Raw genomic sequence first — 21,417 nt, forward strand, 5'->3', positions numbered from 1 at the left:
GTAAACTTTCTAACAAAAGCTGTCTCCATCATTTTTCAAGCTAGTACTGTTGTATGCACTAGCCTTCTGTGAACCTTTTGTGGAACAATCTTTTACTTATAACAACATATTGTTGGCCCATAGAAATTAAAAAAACAAAAACAAAACAAATCATGCTGGATGAAGTGTTCTGTAAATGACAATTACGACAAAGTAGTCAATCTCAGGATTTTATTCTTTGGTTTTCCCTGTCAAAAACTGAAATCTCGGGTGCCTGAATGGCTCAGTCATTAGTGTCTGCCTTCAGCTCCAGTCATGATCCTAGGTTCCTTGGATCGAGTACGGCATCAGGCTCCCTAATCAGAGGAGAGCCTACCTCTCTGCCAACTTGTGCTCTCATCCTCTCTCTCTCTCGGAAAAAAAAAAAAAAAGAAAGAAAAAGAAACTTAAATCTCCTCCTTATTAAAAAAAAAGTCTGTTAATTGTTCTTAACACTTAAGTAGGAGGTTTTAGTCAAATATTATCTACTCTATAAACCACTAAAATTATACCTCAATAGTCTTCAAGGTCAGACTTAACTATGATAAAATAATATTCCAACAGGAATGTCCAAGGCAAATTTCCATTATAGTGCTACTGTACTGAAAAGGGTTGTTTATCAATACATTCTCCTCTATCTATGTCATTTGTACAAGGACGGAAGGGTCTATACCTGTCTTTCACATGTCTCTCCCATATATAATGAAGAAATCAAATTATCTGTTAAGGGATCTAGATTTCATCCAAGATCTCCTACAGGCTCTCTGATTTCTGTGAGTCATTTAACTTTAGTAATTTGATTTTCTAATGTATTTGCACGTTAAACTGTGTAAGATAATTATATATTTATAATGGTATTTGATTTTCAGAGGTTGGGCTGAGAAAACCGGATAGGCAACTTGCCGAACAGAAAAAACAGCTTGCTACAACTCATCTATTGCTTTCAATAAGATAAAAGATTAGAACAAGATACCCTCTATTTTACAAACAGCCAGGTCATAGAGCACCAATAAAAAACTCAGGGTATGGGGCGCCTGGGTGGCTCAGTGGGTTAAAGCTGCTGCCTTCAGCTCAGGTCATGATCCCAGGGTCCTGGGATCAAGCCCCACATCAGGCTCTCTGCTCAGCAGGGTGCCTGCTTCCCTTCCTTTCTCTGCCAGCCTGCTTCTCTGCCTACTTGTGATCTCTATCTGTCAAATAAATAAATAAAATTAAAAAAAAAAAAAAAATCTCAGGGTACATCAGAACAAGTCCCAAAAGCCTCACAAGTCAGAAAGGCACAGAAGCTATTAGGCTTTGAGGACCTATCTGTAAGTTAGGGACTCAAAATGTCCGTGTGTCTATATTTTTAAAAATCTTTTCCAAAACAGCTTTTTAAACCAGTTTTCCTCAATTCACGTAAAACTAAAACTCTTCTACATTCATAATCACCGAGTCATCAGAAAGGTACAGGGTTAGTCTGAAAGCATTGCAATGAAGTTAAAGCTTTCATTTTAATAGTTGTTTAAGAACTTACAGCGTCAGCTTTACAAATGGTATTGGCTACATGTCGACACAGCATCTTTAACCAGTTTTCTTTTGGAAGTTCCTCTGATGTCATCTGGAAACTGAGCAGCACATTTGCCCGCTCTGTTGGTGGCCTCACAAGCAAGGCAAAAGCATTATGGCAATCTAAGGTTCCAGAATAAGTATAAACATTAAGTGTTACTCCTTAGAAATGATAGATTTATTCAAGCTTTCCTCAGAGCAATAAATTCCAATAAAGTTATCTCTTCTCCACCCTTTTTATCCCTCTATTTTTTTTTCCCCCAAGGAGATCATTCTATCCCTCTATTTTTAACTGGACAAAGAACATCCATACTACATTGAAACACTGGTAAGAATTATAATAGTAAGTACCATGTAAGAAACCAACAATGAAATTTACTGACATTAAGTAGTATTTTCTATGAGATAGTTTTTTGAATTAGATGATATCATTTCTTAGAACTCCTAAATTTAAGTTTTAAATTAAAATGGTATTGTAAGATTAATTTGGTAACTTAAATCAAGTTCAAAGAAATAAAATATCCAAATATCAAAACTGTTACAAAATGTTTTTGGACCAAAATGCTAAAACAGAACCTATTTTAAATAATAATTATAATCTATAAGTCAAATCCAAAAATATGGAGGTGATTTAAATAAATGCACTATTTTAACCCTTAATAAATCCAGAATCTGACAATCAAATCAAGGTAACAATATAAGTTGCTGTTCAAGTTTTCTTTGTTTCTCATAAACTTCAAAGTTTTCCATTATTAGTGGGCGGGATCAGTAATGAAACCAGCTTACACCATAAAAACATTATGTCTAACATCTAAAATATGGTCATACACACACATCACTAGATGCCAACTAACCAGATGATACAGGTTTTGGTAGGTATAAACTTTTGGTAATTTCAGGCTTTCAGAGAATCTCCCTAACACTATCAAGCTTGAGAGGAAACTCTCCTTAATACACATTTGACCCATGTTAATTCTACCATAGTTATTTTGGGTGCATTTATTCAAGTACTTCTTTTCCAGCCATATCCTAAACATATTTCTAGCAATGCAGCCATTGCTGACAGGGAAGGAATAAGATGCAGAGTACAGGCAATAGACTGGTGATTTCTTTTGGATTCTGAAGAAATAAAAGTAAGTTTTGTTGTGGTAAGAGCTAGATTAGGGCACTATCTTTAACTTTCACGTTTTTTTTTTAATATTTTATTTATTTATTTGACAGAGCTCACAAGTAAGCAGAGAGGCAGGCAGAGAGAGGGGAAAGCAGGCTTCCCACTGAGCGGAGAGCCGGAGTGTGGGGCTCCATCCCAGGACCCTGGGATAATGACCTGAGCTGAAGGCAGAGGCCCAACCCACAGAGCCACCTAGGTGCCCCTAGGGCACTATCTTGACATAGAACCATTTAAAAACTACTTTATCCCTTAAGGGATGGAAGATATCCCACAGGTTGAGAGAGCATTTTCATTTAAGAAAAGTAAGATATCAAGTAGGTTCCGAGAGAAGAGTGGGGATAGATATCTAAGAAAAATTACAAAAACTAACCAACTGTATTTAAAGATAATTTACCAGTTTAGGAGTGCCTGGGTGGCTCAGTTGGTTAAGCGTCCAACACTTGATTTCAACTCAGGTCATGATCTCAAAGTTATGAGATCAAACCCATGTCAGGCTCCATGCTCAGTGGTGAGTCTGCTTGAGACTGTCTCCCTCCCCTTCTCTCTGCCCCTCCCCCAGCTCACACGCTTGTGCGCTCTCTCTCTCAAATAAATAAATCTTTAAAAATAAAAATAAAAGGAGAGTTTACCAGTTTAAAACAAAAACAAAAGGAACTGAATCAAACCTACAATGAATAAAGTTATTTTCTGCCAACAGTTTATCCAGTGAACATACCTTCTGTTTCTCTTATGTCCAGTACCTTCTTAATTTGAGAAAGAGGCATTAGATGAATATGCTTAAGAGAAGCTGGGGGTCGGGTATGGCCAGGAGGACTCCTAAAAGTGCCAATAACCTTGTGTCGTTTTCTTGCTATCTGAGTATAGAAAAAAATAATATGATGAAAACAAAGACCAAATACATAAAAATGATAATAATCATATAAATTTACATGAGATCCATTTGACAATTAGTCATTTGAGAATTACTCTGTGATAAAAAGCAGAGTTACCATGTGACTAATTCATACAGGCATGAAGTTGTGTAAAAGAAATGCTCATGTATGTATGAGAAGAATGTTAAAAGTCAGGAAAACAGACCAAAGAAGATCTATGCAAAAGGTCCCAGAGGTGTGAAAGAACTTAGAAGCATTTTGAGAGGGAATAGCCTTGAAGGACAGAGGAATCTTCAACAAAAAGCCTTGAGTTCAGAAAGGGGAAGAGTTGCTCTGGATCTTGGTCTCAGGTTCAAAAGATAATCGATTTTAGTTTAAGAGCAGAATTCACAATCTCAGATCCTGTACAAGGCATTGAAGACAAAAGAGTAAAAAACACAGAAATGGTTCTGGGTCTCATTATATTTACACACCATTGAGAAAGAGGCAGAGTAAAGAACTAACTAAACAATACATTATGCAAATGATACAAATTATAAGGTGCAGTGTTAAGATTAACTTTACCTAAACTAGGAATTCCTGCAAGAGAAAGAGATAGGTAAAGTAACTCAGGGGAAGACAGTAATAAAATCAGAAAGAACCCTGTGATTCATAATGTACTGACTTCTGTGAATTTTCTAAGGTCTTTAAATTTATTTTTTTCATTTCCATGAAAGTCTAGTGTACTATTTTGCTTTTTTAGAAGAACATCATTTTTGAGGTCATGATCAACTGAAAGACATTAACACAAAATGATTTAGGGTAAGTTAATTAATGAATTGAGACTGGTCATCATCATGAATGACAAAGTCTGGCTAAAAATGCAAAAGACAGTCAATATCATATTCACACTGAAGCAGAAATAGGATATAGATCTATGTTACATTATCAAATATTAAAATTTATATTAACATAGGAAAAATAAGCAATAAAGACTTCAAGTAATTTCCACTATAAATCTGAATATACGTTGAAATCAATTTGGATAAGCAAGTAATTTTAAAGTTCATTTTTTTAAAAAGAAAAAACAATAACAAGTACCAATAGTGATGACACAAATGCTAGCACACCAAAGTAAAAATTCAAAGCACAGATAAAATATAAAAAGGAAACATGTCTGTAAATCCTCTATCAGCTTAGCTTCAGGAAAACATCAACTGTCAAATTTAAAAGAAGTCAATTTAGATCTTTATCCATTTTAAATGTTTCTAACATTTATCATATTAGCAAATTTGCTAAGGGTTTTGTTTTGTTTTAAACAAGCTAAGGAATAAAAGTTTAGAATTATAAATCTTGAAGTCTAATTTGAATGTTGGGGATAGAGCTGTTTTGGTTAATATGATTCTAAGAGAGAGAGCTGAGATACACAGAACAAAAAGTCAGTGGACTTAAGAAGGTAAAAGAAATAGGAAACTGGAATATCACATAATGAACTCAGAAGCTATAGGGAATAACCAATGACAGGAATTAAAGTGGCAGGTAAGTCGATGAGCCAGTTATAGAAAACTTCATGGAATTTGAAGACATATGACCAAAAATTTAAAGTAAACCACAACTCTGTCAAGATTAAGAGGATAAAACCCAGAATAGATTAGCATAGAAGTACAGACAATGGAGCCAGTTGACCTGGGCACGTCAATGGGAAAAAACCTAAAATAGGCTTTTAAGAGAAGTAAATAAATAGAAGTACTGAACAATTACGTACAGTAAAACCCCACTGGAAATTGACTTCACCCAGCCCCTGTCCTCCAAAAGCAAGCTGAAGTTCTCCTCATGGAGGTGACAAGTAGTTCAAAATTATCTGCCTCATGATTTTTTATGACTTTTTCAGTTCAGGGTATGGTCAATTATGTGTAGTATTTTCACTATCTTTTGTGACATTACTGACCAATAAAAATATCATTTTTTATTAACCTCACTACAACAAAACTCTGCATTTAACACAAATCAAGTTTTGGTGAAATTTTATTATACCTGTAACTGCGCATGGTTGGTTCTTTAAAATTCCCTTGTATTTTATACTTTAAATAATAATATACATAAGAGGGCAGCACTTCTAGAGAAGTAGAAAAGCATAAATGGAAGAGATACAGACTTTAAAGAAAAAGGAAACCCATCAAATCCCTGCAATGAAAGCAACAGCAAGTTACTCAATAACAGAAATATCAAAAGTCTTCTGGTTAGTATTTATTTTCAAAATACACAGGTATTTTTTTTTTCTGAGATAAAGGAAAATACACATCTTTATATCTTCTATTAGACTGTTTAGTTGTTTAAAAATACACTACTAAGAAAAGAGTTGGAAAAGCACACAAAGATGATTCAATTTGCCCACAGAATTAATATGTGGGAAATTCCTGAATAGAGGAGAAATTTAAAATTAAAATCATCGCACCTCATCTGATACACCAACCACTCACCCTAAAATGGGTGGTTTTAAGCAAAAATCAGGGATCACAATTCATAGTAGTAAATAATCACATTATCCCACTCATCAACAAAATACAGGCTCCCTCTTTGCTTGAAAAATCTACTTAAATTTCGAATTACTTTGTGGATCTGGAACAAACATACATAGAAACAAGAAGTTCCTAAAGTTCTTAACCTAAGCATTTATTAGCATGAAAATAAACCAAATTTTTCATTTTGACTTGTATTTTAAGTCATGAAAATTTATCGTACTTCCTAGTATTGGCCTTCTCTAAAAGCAGTCTATTAATAGTGTTAAACCAGTGGTCTCAAAAAACTGATTACATTAACTTGTATATTATACTTCAATCAAAGCTTGGCTTTAAATATTCAGGGAAGTCACATAAATCAGCAGTTTATTATACTACATTAAGAACAAATTTACCTCCAGGCAGTCATTGAAGAGAAAGAGAGTTACTTGCTCTCCTCTGTCACAGGGGTGTTCACCTAGAGAAATTGTTTCAACTCGCTGGACTAAGCTTCGGTGAGAAGACAAAAGATTAGCCTGTATAGATTGAAAATATTAGTAAAAGAGTCACTTGGTAGTAATCTTTTTAAAAAGTTACCATTTAAAAGAAAATGGTGCTGGGCACCCGAGTGCCTTAATTGATTAAGCATCTGGGTCTTGCTTTTGGCTCAGGTCATTATCTCAGGGATAGAGCCCTACACTGGGCTATGTGCTCAGTGAGGACTCTGCTTCAGATAACTTTCTCTCCCTCTCCCTCAGTCCCTTCCCACCCTCTAGAATAAATAAATTTTAAGAAGAAAAAAAGGAAAAATGAAAATAAAAAGAAAAAAGAAGATGGTGCCAAAATTCTGTTCATATTTAAAATACAGAATCTAAATAATAAAAAATAAACTGACACTCATCAAAAATGAATACTTACTGGGCAGCCATCTACTTCATAAACAACATCAAAAATTTGCTTTTGGGCTTCTGTTTTTCTCTTATCCTCGTTAATATGGCTGAAAAATTAAAAAGTTTAGTTTTAAAACTTCAACTTTTAAAACTTAATAAAATTGGAAAACTGCATTCAAAGACATCTCATGTCACAAAAAAAGATCTTCCATGTGAGTCTATCTTAATTTTGACAACTGCATCAGTTAAGATATTACCTAACAGTAGCCAACTATATTAAAAAAAATTCCATAGAATCCTTCAGAAAAGTGTTTTATTATCTTCTTTTATATTAGTTTTTTATTATACCCCGATATACTTCCTAAAATACAATAAACCCATACAAACTTCAGGTTAATAGAAGTTCTAAATCTAAGTTCAGTTAAGGTTTTATGTAGGTTATTCCTAAGTCATATGCTAATTATTTTATTGAAACAAAAACTAAGACTACTACTTCCATGTAAGATGAATTAAGAAGGAAAGGATACAACTTCTTCCTGAAACAACTAAAAAATCATAAAGATATAAAGAAATAGGGTTGGGGTGCCTGGGTTGCTCAGTTAAGCGTCCAACTCTTGATTTTGGCTTCGGTCATGATCTCAGGATCCAGAGATCAAGCCCGGGTCCACTCCTTGCTGTGTGTAGAGTCTGTTTAAGGTTCTCTCTCTCCCTTTCCCTGTGCCTCAGTCATACCCCTAGCCCACCCTCCCCTCCCCACCATGCACAGGGTACTCTCTCTCTTGAAAAAGAAAGAGAGGAAAGGAAAGGAAAGGAAAGGGAAGAGGGCTTGTCAAGACACTAGGAAGTCAATTCTGTGAGACAGGAGACAAATAAGGCAAGCCCAATTTAATGCTGTCTATAAAAGACACACTTTCGAATAAAAGATATAAATAGGCCGAAAGCTAAATGATAGAAATACTCTACCCAACAACAACAAAATACACATTCTTCTCAAGTGTATATGGACCATTTTCCAGGTTAGGCCATAAAATAGGCCTCAAAAATTCTGAAAGGATCGAAATAACACAAAGCATCTCCTCCTACAACAACAGAGTAAAATCATAAATAATAAAAGGAAATTTTGGAAATTCATGAGTACGCTGGAATTAAACAGCACACTCCTAAATAACCAATGGGTCAAGAAGAAATCATAAGGAAATTAGAAAATCCTTAGGGAGAAGACAAAAACACAACATACAAAACATACAGTAAGCAACTAAAGTAGTACCTATACATTTATAGCTATAAATGCACATATAATAAAAAAAAATTTCAAATCAATAACCTAAACATGTTAGGTTATATTGATTTAAGACTCCACTCTGAGCAATGGGGAGAAAAACAAAGTAAATCTAGAGCAAGCAAAAAGAAAGAAATCATAGAATAGAAATTACTGAAATAGAGAATACAAAAAATAACTGAAAAATAAACAAAATTATTTACTTCTTTAAAAGATTGACAATATTGATAATCCTTTAGCTAGACTGGCCAAGAAAAAAGAAAAAAAGAAGATACAAATTACTAAAACCAGGAATAAAAGATGGGACAGCACTACCAACCTTACAGAAATAAAAAGGATTATGAGAAAACTATGGACAACTACACGCCAAAAATTAGATATCTTAGCTGTAATAGACAAATCCTACAAAGACACAAACTATAGAAACTTGCTCAAGAAGAAATTAAAAGTCTGAATAGATCCGTAACAATAATTTCAATTAGTGATTTTTAAAGCCTAATGGCTTCACTGATGATTTCTACCAAACACCTAAAGAATTGGAACCAATTCTTTCCAAGTTCTTCCAAAAACCAGAAGAAGGTAACTTTTCAAAGTAGTCTCTAAAACCAGTATAAGCCTGATACTAAAGCCAAAAGACATCACTAGAAAACTATAGACCAACATCCCATATGAATATAGACACTAAAACCCTCATCGAAATACTAGCCAACCAAATCTATCAACATAAAAAAATATACTATTCCAGGAAATACAAGCTTGAGTAAACAAGCAAAAATCAATAAATGTAATACACCACACCAAGAGAATAAAAGGCAAATATTACATGATCACTTAAATAAACAGAAAAAGCATTTGACAAAATCCAATGTCCTTTCAGGATAAAAACACTCAACAAACAAGAAGTAAATAAGGTCTTCCTCAATCTAATAAAGGCAACCTATAAAAGTCCCAAAGCTATCATTATACTCAGTAGTGAAAAACTGAATGCTTTCCCCCTAAAATCAGTAATAGGGCAAGAACAGGATGTTCATTCTCACCACCTTTGTTTAACATTGCAGTAGAGCTTCTGGCCAGGGCAATCATCACATGAAAAAATGCTCAACATCATTTGTCATTAAAGGAAACACAAGTCAAAATTACAAAGAGATATCAATGGATATACACATCTATTGAAATTCCACAAATTAAAACAACTAACATCTGAGAATTGGTAAGGACATGGAACCACTGAAATTCACCATATACTGTTGGTAGGAATGTGAAATAGTACAACTACTTTGGAAACAGTTTGGTAATTTTTTAAAAGTTATACATATACCTACTAGTTGACCTACTCATTCCTACCACTAGATATTTATCCAAGAGAATGGAAAGCATAAATTCATACAAAGACCTGTTCACAAATGTTCATACCAGCTTTATTTGTAAGAGTCAGAGATGGGGGAAACAATCAAAATGTCCACCAACAAATGAAAGCACACATCAGTTGTGGTACATCCATACAATGGAAAACAATAACAACCAATGCACTACTGATATGAGCAATGACTACTCTCAAAATAATCATGCTGAGTGAAAGACTGACGAAAGACAATATACTGTCTGATTCTAATTTTTTTTTTTGGTCTGATTCTATTTAGGCAAAATTCTAGGAAATGCAAATTATACTGATAAAAACAACACCAGTTGTTATCCTGGCATGAGCAGGACTAGGCATGAGTAAACTTTTGGAGGGGACAGAAATTGTCCCTTATCTTGATGGTAGTTAGTGTTGGTATCATGGGAGAGTATACATACCAAAATTAATAATATAGCTTGAAAAACAAAAACAAAAAACACACACATACTAAAGCTACTAAAGCACAGACCTATAACAAATTAATCTGTATAAGCTAAGCATGTATGGGCATCTGAGTGGCTCAGGGGCTTAATCGTCTGCCTTCAGCTCAGGTCATGATCCCGGGGTCCTGGGATCAAGTTTGCATCGGCGTCCCTGCTCAGCGGTGAGTCTGCTTCTCCCTCTGCCCCTTCCCCCTCTCCTGAGTTGTGTTCTTGCTCTCAAAAATAAGTAAAAATTAAAAACATATGTAAATAAATAAAAACAATAAGTTAAACAAGTGTAACTAATGTTGTAAGAATCTAATCTTAGGGGGGTTTTGTTTGTTTAAATGGCAAGGACTAGTTAATTGGCCTGAAAAATTATAGTTGTTTCAATCAAGCATAATAAGCATTTAAAACCTAAGCTAAATATTCAGAAGTCTCAAGAACTCAGATGTGGTGAAACTGTATTAAGTTTATAAATCAGCATCAGAATTCAACACTAAAATAGTAGCTCCTATAACTCAACACTTACTGAAAACCTATTATGAGCACAGCATTCAGGATAGAGATATATTAGAAAGATTCTTAAATTCTCAGAAAGCTTAAATAATGTTGAAAATGAAAGAAATCTTTAATCACCTATCTTATCAGTATGGCTCATTATCCCTAAAGCAGCCAATAGATACTATTCTAAAGGAGACAACAGGTCAAATGACTATACCCTACTTAGGTACTCTATAATCTTTGTTTATAGAACATTATAGAACATAACAAATATTTATGTATAATATGATAATACTGGTAAAGTACTCTACACACCAAACAGTAGATTGGGCAAATAATAACCTTTCAGTCCTCTCTTTTGTGAGGACAAGTTACCACTGACTGTCTACTTCATAGTTTGTTGAAAGGATCAAGGTAAATTATGTGCAGAGTATGTTAAACCATGAAGTGTTGAAAAAAACTATCCTCCTAGCATCAAAATAAAAAGTAAAAGCATGAAGTCTGGCTGGCTGACATATAAAATATAAACATAAGCAAAAAACAAAACACCCGTAACTCTTTCAGCAAAAACAGAAGCTATTATTGTTAATTTGAGCATTATTCTACTGGTGGACCCTCTCTCTAGAGGCTAGCAAAGTCTCTAAGAGCTCCTTTTCAAGTATTTTAAGAAACTGTTTCACACAGAAGCACCTCAAGGAATCTGAGAAGTCATTTAACTAAATCTATTAACCATGTTGATGACAAAATCCAAAGAGTAGAAGTGCCCTCACCCTCCTTGAGGCATAACAATTAATAGCAACAGTTTTCTTTTCTGATTATAATAATCAGGAAAGATAATTTCTGTGGTGCCTGGGTGGCTCAGTCGGTTAAGCATCTCCCTTTGGCTCAGGTCATGATCCTGGGATGGGAGTCCCACATCAGGCTCACTGCTCAATGGGGAGCCTGTTTCTCCCCCTCCCTTTATCCCTCCCCCTGCTGGTACTCTCTCACTCGCTCTCTTGTTCTCAAATAAATAAAATCTTAAAAAAAAAAAAAATCAAAATGTAAAATATAAGAAATAAATAAATAAAAGAAAGATCATTTCTTTTTTCTTTCAGTTTATTTGCTTATTTATTTTTAAATAATCTCCACACCCAACATAGGGCTTGAACTCATGACCCCTAAGATGTGGTATATATATGCGGGCACACATACATGCACACACACACAATAGAATATTGGTCAGCTATCAAAAAAAATGAAATCTTGCCATTTGCAATGACATGGATGGAACTAGAGGGTATTATGCTATTATGCTAAGGGAAATAAGTCAATCAGAGAAAGATAATTATCATTTGATTTCACTCATATGTGGAATTTAAGAAACAAAACAAAGCATAAAAGAGGGAAGGGATAGGAAAAATAAAACAAGATGAAATTAAAGAGGAAAACCATAAGAGACTCTAAGTCATAGGAAACAAACTGACGGTTGCTGGAGAGGAGGGGGGTGAGGGTGATGGGTATTAAGGAGGGCATGTGATGTAGTGAGCACTGGGTGTTATATAAGACTGATGAATCAATTAACTCTACCTCTGAAACTAATAATACACTATATGTTAATTAATTGAATTTACATTTTTAAAAAAGATATTTCTAATTAGAGCTATGTCTCCAAGTTAGACCTACAGAAATTAGCCTAAGTTTAACAATCAATCACCCAAGTCAGTTCCACAGGGTTTATACTTTTAATACATCTCCAACCAACCCTATCAATTCATACGCCATTAAATTCACGGTAAGAAACAAAAAGTCAAAAGTAAAAATGAAAGAAGTATTATAAATCTTTTCTTTTTATTTCACTACAGTCGACTTCCTAGTTATATCTGAGTAGTTTAAATGAAGACAAGAACATGCTAGGAGTGGAGGTATATAAAGAACATGTCCAGAAGTAAGTTTATAACATTACCATATTTCTAAATCATTGTTTCTTTCTATACATAATACTTTAATACCTTAAGAAATAAATGTTTTTGGTTAATCAATGTATTCTCTCATCATTTTAATGTGTAACTATACTATTAGAAAAATAATTCAGACATTACTTTATAAAAATTTGCTATTGATATTTTTCAATCCATTTATGATTCTAACTGTTCTACAATTCCATTTTAATCTAGGAAACAATAAGAAATTGAAATAGTGCACTTACGTCATTACTTCCTTTAGTGATCCAATAGCTTTTTCTAGAGTGCTTTTGTCAGGATTTTCTTCAGCTGTATGCTTCTTAAGATCTGTTATATAAAATTTTTTTTTCCCCAAGATTAGAAAAATAGTAGTTAAAAAAAAATCGTAGTTTTTTTATCTAAGACTTCAAAATACTGTACATCTTAGAGTGCCTGGGTGGCTCAATTGGTTAAGTGTCTGACTTTGGTTCCAGTCTTGATCTCAGGGTCCTGGGATCAAGCCCCACATCAGGCTCTCTGTTCCATGGGGAGTCCACTTCCTCCTCTCTCCCTGCCTGCCTCTCTGCCTACTTGTGATCTCTATCAAATAAATAAATAAAAAATTAAAAAAAAAAAAAAAAAAAAAAAAACCACACCAAAATTAACTCTCTTTAAGCTTTAGAATAAATGGATGCTTCAAGAGTGTCCTGTATAACTGAAGAAACAAAGCATATAGACCAAATATACAGACTTTATAAAGATTCAGATTGAGACATGAATCATCTCTCATCTTGTGATTTTGTGGGTGAATTTTGTTTACATGGATATAAACTGATTTTCCATTAATGACACACCATGAAATGTAAGGCTTTCCTTAGAGAAACAAAAACTGAAAAATTAATAGTCAATATAGTTGATATGGTAATAAATAAAGCATTTTAGGGGACTGAATTATTATAGTATCTGTGTTTTTAAGATTATCCATAAAGGTATTTTCTACATAAGACATAAACTTTAATGCTGAAATTTAAGAAAACTATGAAAATGAAAAGAATTTCAAAATTTTTAGAGCAAAACAATTCCATAAAAAACATCCAAAGTAATATGAAAACAGATCTGACAAGTACCATTTAAAAGTAACGCAACACTAGGTAACCTCTGTACTGGTCGAATCAGAAGTTCAACAAGGCTTTGCCGTCCACATTCTGGTTTAGCTTGGTTTATCTGAAAGGAATTAATTTAACAATAAAAAAGTTTTCCTGCAAACACTAAACACCTTACATTTATTAGATTACACCTTATCACAACTGTCATGAAAAGAACTAATAGAAGAGATGGGGTAGCAGTTGTTCTCTGGAAGATTACTGTTGGGGAATAAATTCTAAACTTCCAGGACCTGAAATGACCTCCTGGCCACTCAAGGATTAAGATCTTAAACACAAAGTGAGTTTCTCTGCACACTCCTATAAATTCCATCTTGAGTTTTTCTTGAGTCTACACCATTCATGAGAAAAAACAGTTTTTGAGGAATTAAGTATGCAGATACCACTGAGTAAACAAAATAAAGCACTGGTAAAGAAAAAAAAAAATCCTTAAAGGCAAAACCAAATCACACTAACAAATGTCTCTGAACTAAAACATGTTTAACTTTAAAAAAATCTGAGTACTTGCAGATAGCATTTTCACTCACTCAGCTCCCTCACAGCTTCTGCTATCTAAATCTTCTGAAGACTATCATCACTGCCCCCCTTCCCCAGGTTTGGCTGAAGTTAACAGGTTAAACATTAAGATGTTCTTATATGGATAGATTTTTACTAAAAGCATTATTTAAGTGAACTCCTTCAGAAATTATTCTCAAACTTTTTTTTTTTTAAAGAAACACACATTACCTTCAGAAAAGCATGAAATCTTGGTTTCTGTTTTTCACATTTAATAATTGTTTCCTTACTCATTTCAAAGAAGTTTACAAAGGGAGGATAGGTTTTTACCAAATCCTTTGACTAGGAAGAAGAAAAAACACATTAATTTGTTATACATGTTACCCTTAGATAATGAAATTTAAAGCCAAATAATAAATAGTCAAAATCTGACATACTGGATGAAAAAGAAGAATTTAAAGTAAGTTCTTCTCAAGTTAAATATAGAAATTTTACAAATTTCTCATTAATGAGTTAACTGCTAACCAAAACACATCAAATGGTACATATAGCCTAAAACTTGAAAAGCAAAGACTCAGAAAGAATACTAATTCCTATTGTATTGACAGAAACATGATAAAGTTTAAAAACTTCTGTAAGTTCAGAATATAGTAATTAGTACCCAACAACATGTTATGAATTTACTGATGAATCCAAACCACCATTTTTTTTTTTTTTTAAGATTTTGTTCATCCATTTGACAAAGAGAGATCACAAGTAGGCAGAGAGGCAGGCAGAGATAAAGGGCGAGGCAGGCTCCCTGCCGAGCAGAGAACTCGATGCAGGGCTCGATCCCAGGACCCTGAGATCATGACTTGAGTCGAAGGCAGAGGCTTAACCCACTGAGCCACCCAGGTGCCCCAGTTTTATTTTCAAACTACCATTTTAAAGATCAATTATATTACTCCAAAACTCAACAACAAAAAAAAGGAAAAATGTCTTGGCTAATTGAGGAGACTAAAAGGTATCAAAAAGATATGCAACACATTATCCAAAATATGGAAAGAGCCCAGTTGTCTACTGACAGATGAACGGATAAAGAAATGTGTATGCATGCAAGCACGCACACTCTCTGAAATATTACTCAACGATCAAAAAGAATGAAGTCTTGCCATCTGCAACAACATGGGTAAAACCAGAGTATGGTATTATGCTAAGTAAAAGAAGTCAGTCGGGGAAAGACACCAAATGATTTCACTCACATGTGGAATTTAAGAAACAAAACAGATTAACATAGGGGAAGGGAAGAAAAATAAAATGAGATGAATACAGAGAGGGAGGCAAACCATAAGAGATTCTTAACTCTAGGAAACAAACTGAGGGTTGCTGGAGGGAATGGGGTAACTGTATGATGCACATTAAGGAGGATACTTGAAGTAATGAGCACCAGATGTTGTATATAATTTGATGAATCACTAAATTCTAGCTCTGAAACAAGAAAGAAAGGAAGGAAGAAAAGAGAAAGAGAGAAAGAAAAAAGAAAAGGAAAGGAAAGAAAAGAAAAAGATATGTGACAATAATCTGCATATTTGGAATTCTCAGTCAACCAGAAAAAAAAACATGTAAGACTATATGGAAAGGACGGAAGTTAGGAGGTTTCAGAAAAGTATATGCACCAGAACTCAAGGAATTGAAACTTATAAATTATATTCAAAGAGACTGAAAGACACTTATAAGCCTTATTCACAGCATCTCTTTCAAAATGAATTTACTTTATTTGATAATTATGTGGCTCCTACCCTAGTAAAGAAAAAGCCGTTCATTAGAAGTTGTTAGGCAGAGAAGTAATGACAGCAAAAAAGGTATCAACTATAAAGAAAAAGAACCTCAACTATAGAAAAAAATTTTTTTAATTCTGTGATGGACAAATAAAGTCATATATAATAAAGAGATTATAGCACAGTATGACAATTAGTGTCCCTAATAATGACCTTAGGGTATCAAGAAAGTGTTAACTTACATATAGCAATTATGTTTCAGAAGACAGGAACACTTCCAATATATTTCACAAACAACTATGTCAAAATTGAAAGCTCTCACATTTAAACAAGTAACTGTCATTCTCTGCAAGTACTTAATGAGATGATGCTTTAACCTGAAATCCTTAAAGAAAAATAAAATACTTACATATTTAAGAAAGATGTCACCAATGCTTTTGCTCTCATCCCAATTAACAATAAGGTCTTCAAGATCATCCTATAACAGCACAAAGTGAAACATTCAAGCTTGCACTTGACAGTCCCTTAAACATCTTTCAGTATTTTTAAAATATTTGAAAGAAGCACCTTACAAAGAATCTTACTTTGATGTGCTAAACAATTAATATAACACATTCTTTCTCCTCAAGAAGGAATTAACTTTTTGACTAAAAGGAAAATATCCTTGAAAAATATTAAGAAAATATAGCCTAAGCCTAACTTTCCAAATTGATATGACAGCTCAACATCTTTTTCTATTAACTACAAAGTTGATTGCTGCTATTAATTATAGAAAACTACTTTTGATCTTGCTGCTGAAGCATCTTATTTAACATCAGCCATTTGAAACTATAATCTCTAACAGGTCAGCAAATTTTACTTAAAGGGCCATATGGTTTCTGTTACAAGTACTCTCCCCTTGTTCTGGGGAAGCAGACATAGACAATCCATAAGTAACTGAATGTGGCTATGTTTCTTTCTTTTTTTTTTTTAAAAGATTTTACTTATTTATTTGTCAGAGAGAGAGAGAGAGACAGAACGAACACAGGCACAAACAGGCAGAGGCGGAGAGAGAAGCAGGCTCCCTGCTGAGCAGAGAGCCCGATGTGGAACTCAATCCCAGGACCCTGGGATCTTGACCTGAGCTGAAGTCAGCAGCTTAACCCACTGAGCCACCCAGGTGTCCCAATGTGGCTGTGTTTCAATAAAACTTTCTTTACCAAAACAAGCAAAACACCAAAATCCAAAACTGACTGGATTTGGTCCATCAACTGTAGTTTGTTAATTCCAGATCTATAAAACTTTTCTATCATCATCCTAAAATATGAAATATTTATAAGAAATTAGAAGACATGTAAAACCATTATAAGATAGTAAAACACAAATCAGATGATAAAATGAGATGCCAAGAAATGACACATTTCCTAACAGAAATTTTTGAAAGTGACTTTAAGTTAGAAATTAATCAATAACCTCTTATAACCAAAAGTTCTCCAAGTGTCAACCACAGGCCCCTCAGGACATCCTTTTAGTGGGATTCACAAGATTAAAACTATTTTCATTACAATACTAAAGTTCTATTTTATTTTTCCACTCTAATTCTCTCAAATCATACAACAAAGTTTCCTAGAGTCTATATGATGTGGGATACTACAAGTGACTGAATTCAGAAGTTGATATGAGAAGCCTTCTTCTCTTAAACCAGACAGAAAAAACGTCTGTCCATCACTCTTCTCACTATTTTGCTTTGGAAATTAGTTATTCTCCATAAAGATTATGTTACTTATGCTACCCACATAATGAGTTATTATTACTTTAAATGTATTAATTTTTAAATTGGATTGGATATCACATGCAAAAAGATGAACCCTCACTTTACCCAAAAATTAATTCAAAATGGATTACAGACCTAACTATAGAGCTAAAACAATACAACTTCTAGAAGAAAACAATCTTTAAAACCTTAAGTTAGGCAAAATTTCTTAGATATGAAAGCAAAAGTAAAGTAAATAAAAGAAAAAATGGATAAACTGGACTTCATCAAAATTAAAAACTTTTGTATTTCAAAAGACACCATTAAAAAAATGAAGAGATAAACAATAGACTGAGACAAAGTATGTACAAAACACAGCTGATAAAGGACTCATATCAAGCATTTATAGAAAACATTAGCAACTCAATAAGATGACGAAAACCCCAATCAAAAAATGAGCAACAGGGATGCCTGGGTGGCTCAGTTGGTTAAGCAGCTGCCTTCGGCTCAGGTCATGATCCCAGCGTCCTGGGATGGAATCCCACATCGGGCTCCTTGCTCCGCAGGGAGCCTGCTTCTCCCTCTGCCTCTGCCTGCGATTCTGTCTGCCTGTGCTTGCTCTCTCCCCCTCTCTCTGATAAATAAATAAAATCTTTAAAAAAAAAAAAAAATGAGCAACAGAACTAAACACACATTTCACCAAATATAAAAATGACAAAAAGCATGTGAAAAGATGCATAACATCATTACTTTTTTTTTTCTTTGAAAAGGCAGGCAGAGAGAGCGAGGGGGAAGCAGGCTCCCCACTGGAGAGCCCATCGTGGGGCTCAATCCCAGGACTCTGGGATCATGACCCAAGCCGAAGGCAGAGGCTTTAACCCACTGAGCCACCCAAGCGCCCCAACATCATTATTAAGGAAATGCATATCAAAGCCACAATGAGGGGCAGCTGTCTGGCTCAGTCAGTGGAGCATGCAACTCTTGAACTCTACATTGGGTGAAGAGATTACTTAAAAATAAAATCTTAAACAAGCCAAAAAACCAAAAAACAGACCACACCACATCCTAGAATGGCTTAAAAAAAAAAGATAAAAGTATTGGCAAGACTGTGGGGACATTTGAAGCTCATACATTACTGATGAGAATGTAAAATGATGTAAAAGTTCGGCAGTTTCTGAAAAGTTTTAAATATAAGACTACCAATATGACCCAACAATTCTTTTCCCAAGTATCTACTGAAAAGAAATGAAAGCATGCCTACACAAATATCTACATAAAACGTTCATAGCGGCATTATTCGTAAAAGCCAAAAACTGGGAAAACCCTAAAGAAATGTGGCAGAGCTATGTAATAGACTATTATCTGTCCGTGCACAGGAACTACTAACATGCTACATTATACAGGAAATTTAAAAATATGCTACATGAAAGAAGTCAGACCTACGACACAATATACTGTATATTTGTATTTGTAAGAAATGTCCAGAAAAGGCACATTTATAGAGACAGAAATCAGATCAGATTAGTTGCATCACTTAGTTAAGTCATTAAATCATTGAATAGTATATTTGAAATAGATGAATTTAAAGACATATAAAATATACCTCAATAAAGTTAAAAATTTTGAAGCATCCTGAAAAATACTTTTAAATTTTCCATTTTAATTTCGAATACAGTTAACACCAATAAAAAAAAAACCCACATTAACAAAAGTTCCTCAATAATGATACTAGCAGATTCAGAAAAGTTTTAAAAAGGGGGAAAAACCACTTCTGATAGCATAAGAGTAAACTCAAAGCAGTAATACCATAACAGCCCAAAAATCAAGAACTAAGATTTAACCATTTAAAACTGCATTTGGGAGAAACAAAAGAAAGCACCCCTCAGGATTGTTCTAAGTACTTAATAAGTATTAATTTAATCCTTTTAGATAGAAATTATTATTATCCTCATTTTTCAGAACAGGAAACTGAGACACTGAGAGGTTAAATAACTTGCCCAAGGCCACAGAACAAACCCTAGAGCCAGAATTTAAAACTAGCTAGTCAGTGTCAGAATCTACTACATTATATTGACTGAAGCATAGTCTTATTTACAAACTTCCTCTCTCTTGTTTCTCTTTTGGTAGAACATACGACTCTTGATCTCAGGGCTGAAGTTTAAGCCCCACATTGGGTGTAGAGATTACTTAAAAATAAAATCTTAAAAAAAAAATCCTTAACAGATTGTAGTGCTAAGTAAGCTATCATTAACTATATTTACGTATGTATTTAATATAAAGTACACAGAAAACTCAGAAAGCTGTGATACAAAAGAGAAAAAAACCTACAGGTCTGGCAATCTAATCTAGTGGTCCTTTTCTAAAGGGTAAAAAACTGGGGTCCCTGGGTGGTTCAGTCAGTTAAGAGTCTACCTTCAGCTTCAGTTATGATCTCAGGGTCCTGGGATTGAGCCCTGCACTGGATGCCCTACTCAGAGTGGGGTCTGCATGCCCCTCTCCCTCTGTCCCTCCTGCGGCTTATGCTCTCTCTCAAATAAATAAATAAAATCTTAAAAAAATAAAATGTAAAAAACTGTAAGAAGAGTGTATATACTTTTGTAAGAACATTGCTATCAGAAAGCAATATAATCTCTAGGCACTCTGAAAAATAATCTATTTCTGATGAACCTTGAATTCCTAATGTTTGTTGACTCAGCATTTCTGTCTTCATGAATGGTTACCTCACAAACTATGTAATAATGGAATTAAGGCTTAGAGAGATCAAGCAATTTGACTCAAATCACATATTTGTGAACCAGTTCAAACTCAAGTAGTCTAGTTCCAGATTCCATTATTCCACTTGATCTACACAACAGTTCCTCTCTTTTAGAAATGGGAGTCAAGGGGCGCCTGGGTGGCTCAGTGGGTTAAAGCCTCTGCCTCCGGCTCAGGTTATGATCCCAGGGTCCTGGGATAGAGCCCTGCATCCAGCTCTCTGCCCTGTGGAGAGCCTGCTTCCTCCTCTCTCTCTGCCTGCCTCTCTGCCTACTTGTGATCTCTCTGTGTCAAATAAATAAATAAAATGTTTGTTTAAAAATAAAAAAAAGAGAAAGAAATGGGAGTCAAGACAGGGGGTAGGTCCCTAAGAATATTATTCATAGTGCCACCATTTCTTACAATGTTTCTATCTGAAAATGCTTCACCCAATTTAGCACAGACACTGGGGTACATCTCATTCTCCCTGCCCAAACACATCAGGAATTCTCCATAGGATTCTCCCAGGTTTACCTCCTGGCCATTAAGAAAGAACTCTATAGTTCTAAGACATAGAGCAGGCTACAACAACCTGCTGGAAGAGGAGAAACTAAACAGATGGGACTAAAAGAGCTGAGCTTACTTCTTTTTGTCTTTGTTAAGATTTATTCTGTACTGTTATTATCTACTTTTTTAAATTTTTTTTTGTTTTGTTATTATCTACTTATATTTAAGCTGGACTTCTCTAGCTCACCGCACAATAAACCAAATTAGCAGACTTCCCAATATACACCTGTTCCTGAAACAAGCACCAGGATACTTTGAGACTTACATTAAATTAACAAAGGATAAACATATAAAGAAAAAGTACTCTATCCAATCCCTCCCCTTTCTCTTTTGTTTCATCATAGTTCCTCACAAAAGCAGGCATTTGTATGTCAAGGATGAATGTTGATAAATTCTGAAAAGGAAATATTCACACATAGGAAAAGAGAGATGTTGATAACAACCTCAAAAATTCTCATCTTAAACTAA

The 21,417-nt window shown here is 34.3% G+C and overlaps 1 protein-coding gene across 6 annotated transcripts in view; it reads right to left on the reverse strand.

Annotated features, from left to right (window-relative positions):
* Positions 1 to 21,417, reverse strand: part of ECT2 (epithelial cell transforming 2) — a 62,418-nt gene that overhangs the window by 14,865 nt on the left and 26,136 nt on the right. For all 6 annotated transcript variants that reach the window (XM_059391532.1, XM_059391531.1, XM_059391535.1 and 3 more), the window contains 8 exons: positions 16,327 to 16,395; positions 14,392 to 14,502; positions 13,630 to 13,726; positions 12,769 to 12,850; positions 7,005 to 7,083; positions 6,503 to 6,622; positions 3,453 to 3,591; positions 1,535 to 1,689 (listed from right to left, as the gene is read on the reverse strand). In XM_059391532.1, the coding sequence (XP_059247515.1) occupies positions 1,535 to 1,689; positions 3,453 to 3,591; positions 6,503 to 6,622; positions 7,005 to 7,083; positions 12,769 to 12,850; positions 13,630 to 13,726; positions 14,392 to 14,502; positions 16,327 to 16,395 (852 nt within the window). The remainder of the gene's footprint in view (positions 1 to 1,534; positions 1,690 to 3,452; positions 3,592 to 6,502; positions 6,623 to 7,004; positions 7,084 to 12,768; positions 12,851 to 13,629; positions 13,727 to 14,391; positions 14,503 to 16,326; positions 16,396 to 21,417) is intronic.

The sequence above is a fragment of the Mustela nigripes genome, chromosome 2 (assembly GCF_022355385.1).
Source record: "Mustela nigripes isolate SB6536 chromosome 2, MUSNIG.SB6536, whole genome shotgun sequence".
NCBI lineage: Eukaryota > Metazoa > Chordata > Mammalia > Carnivora > Mustelidae > Mustela > Mustela nigripes.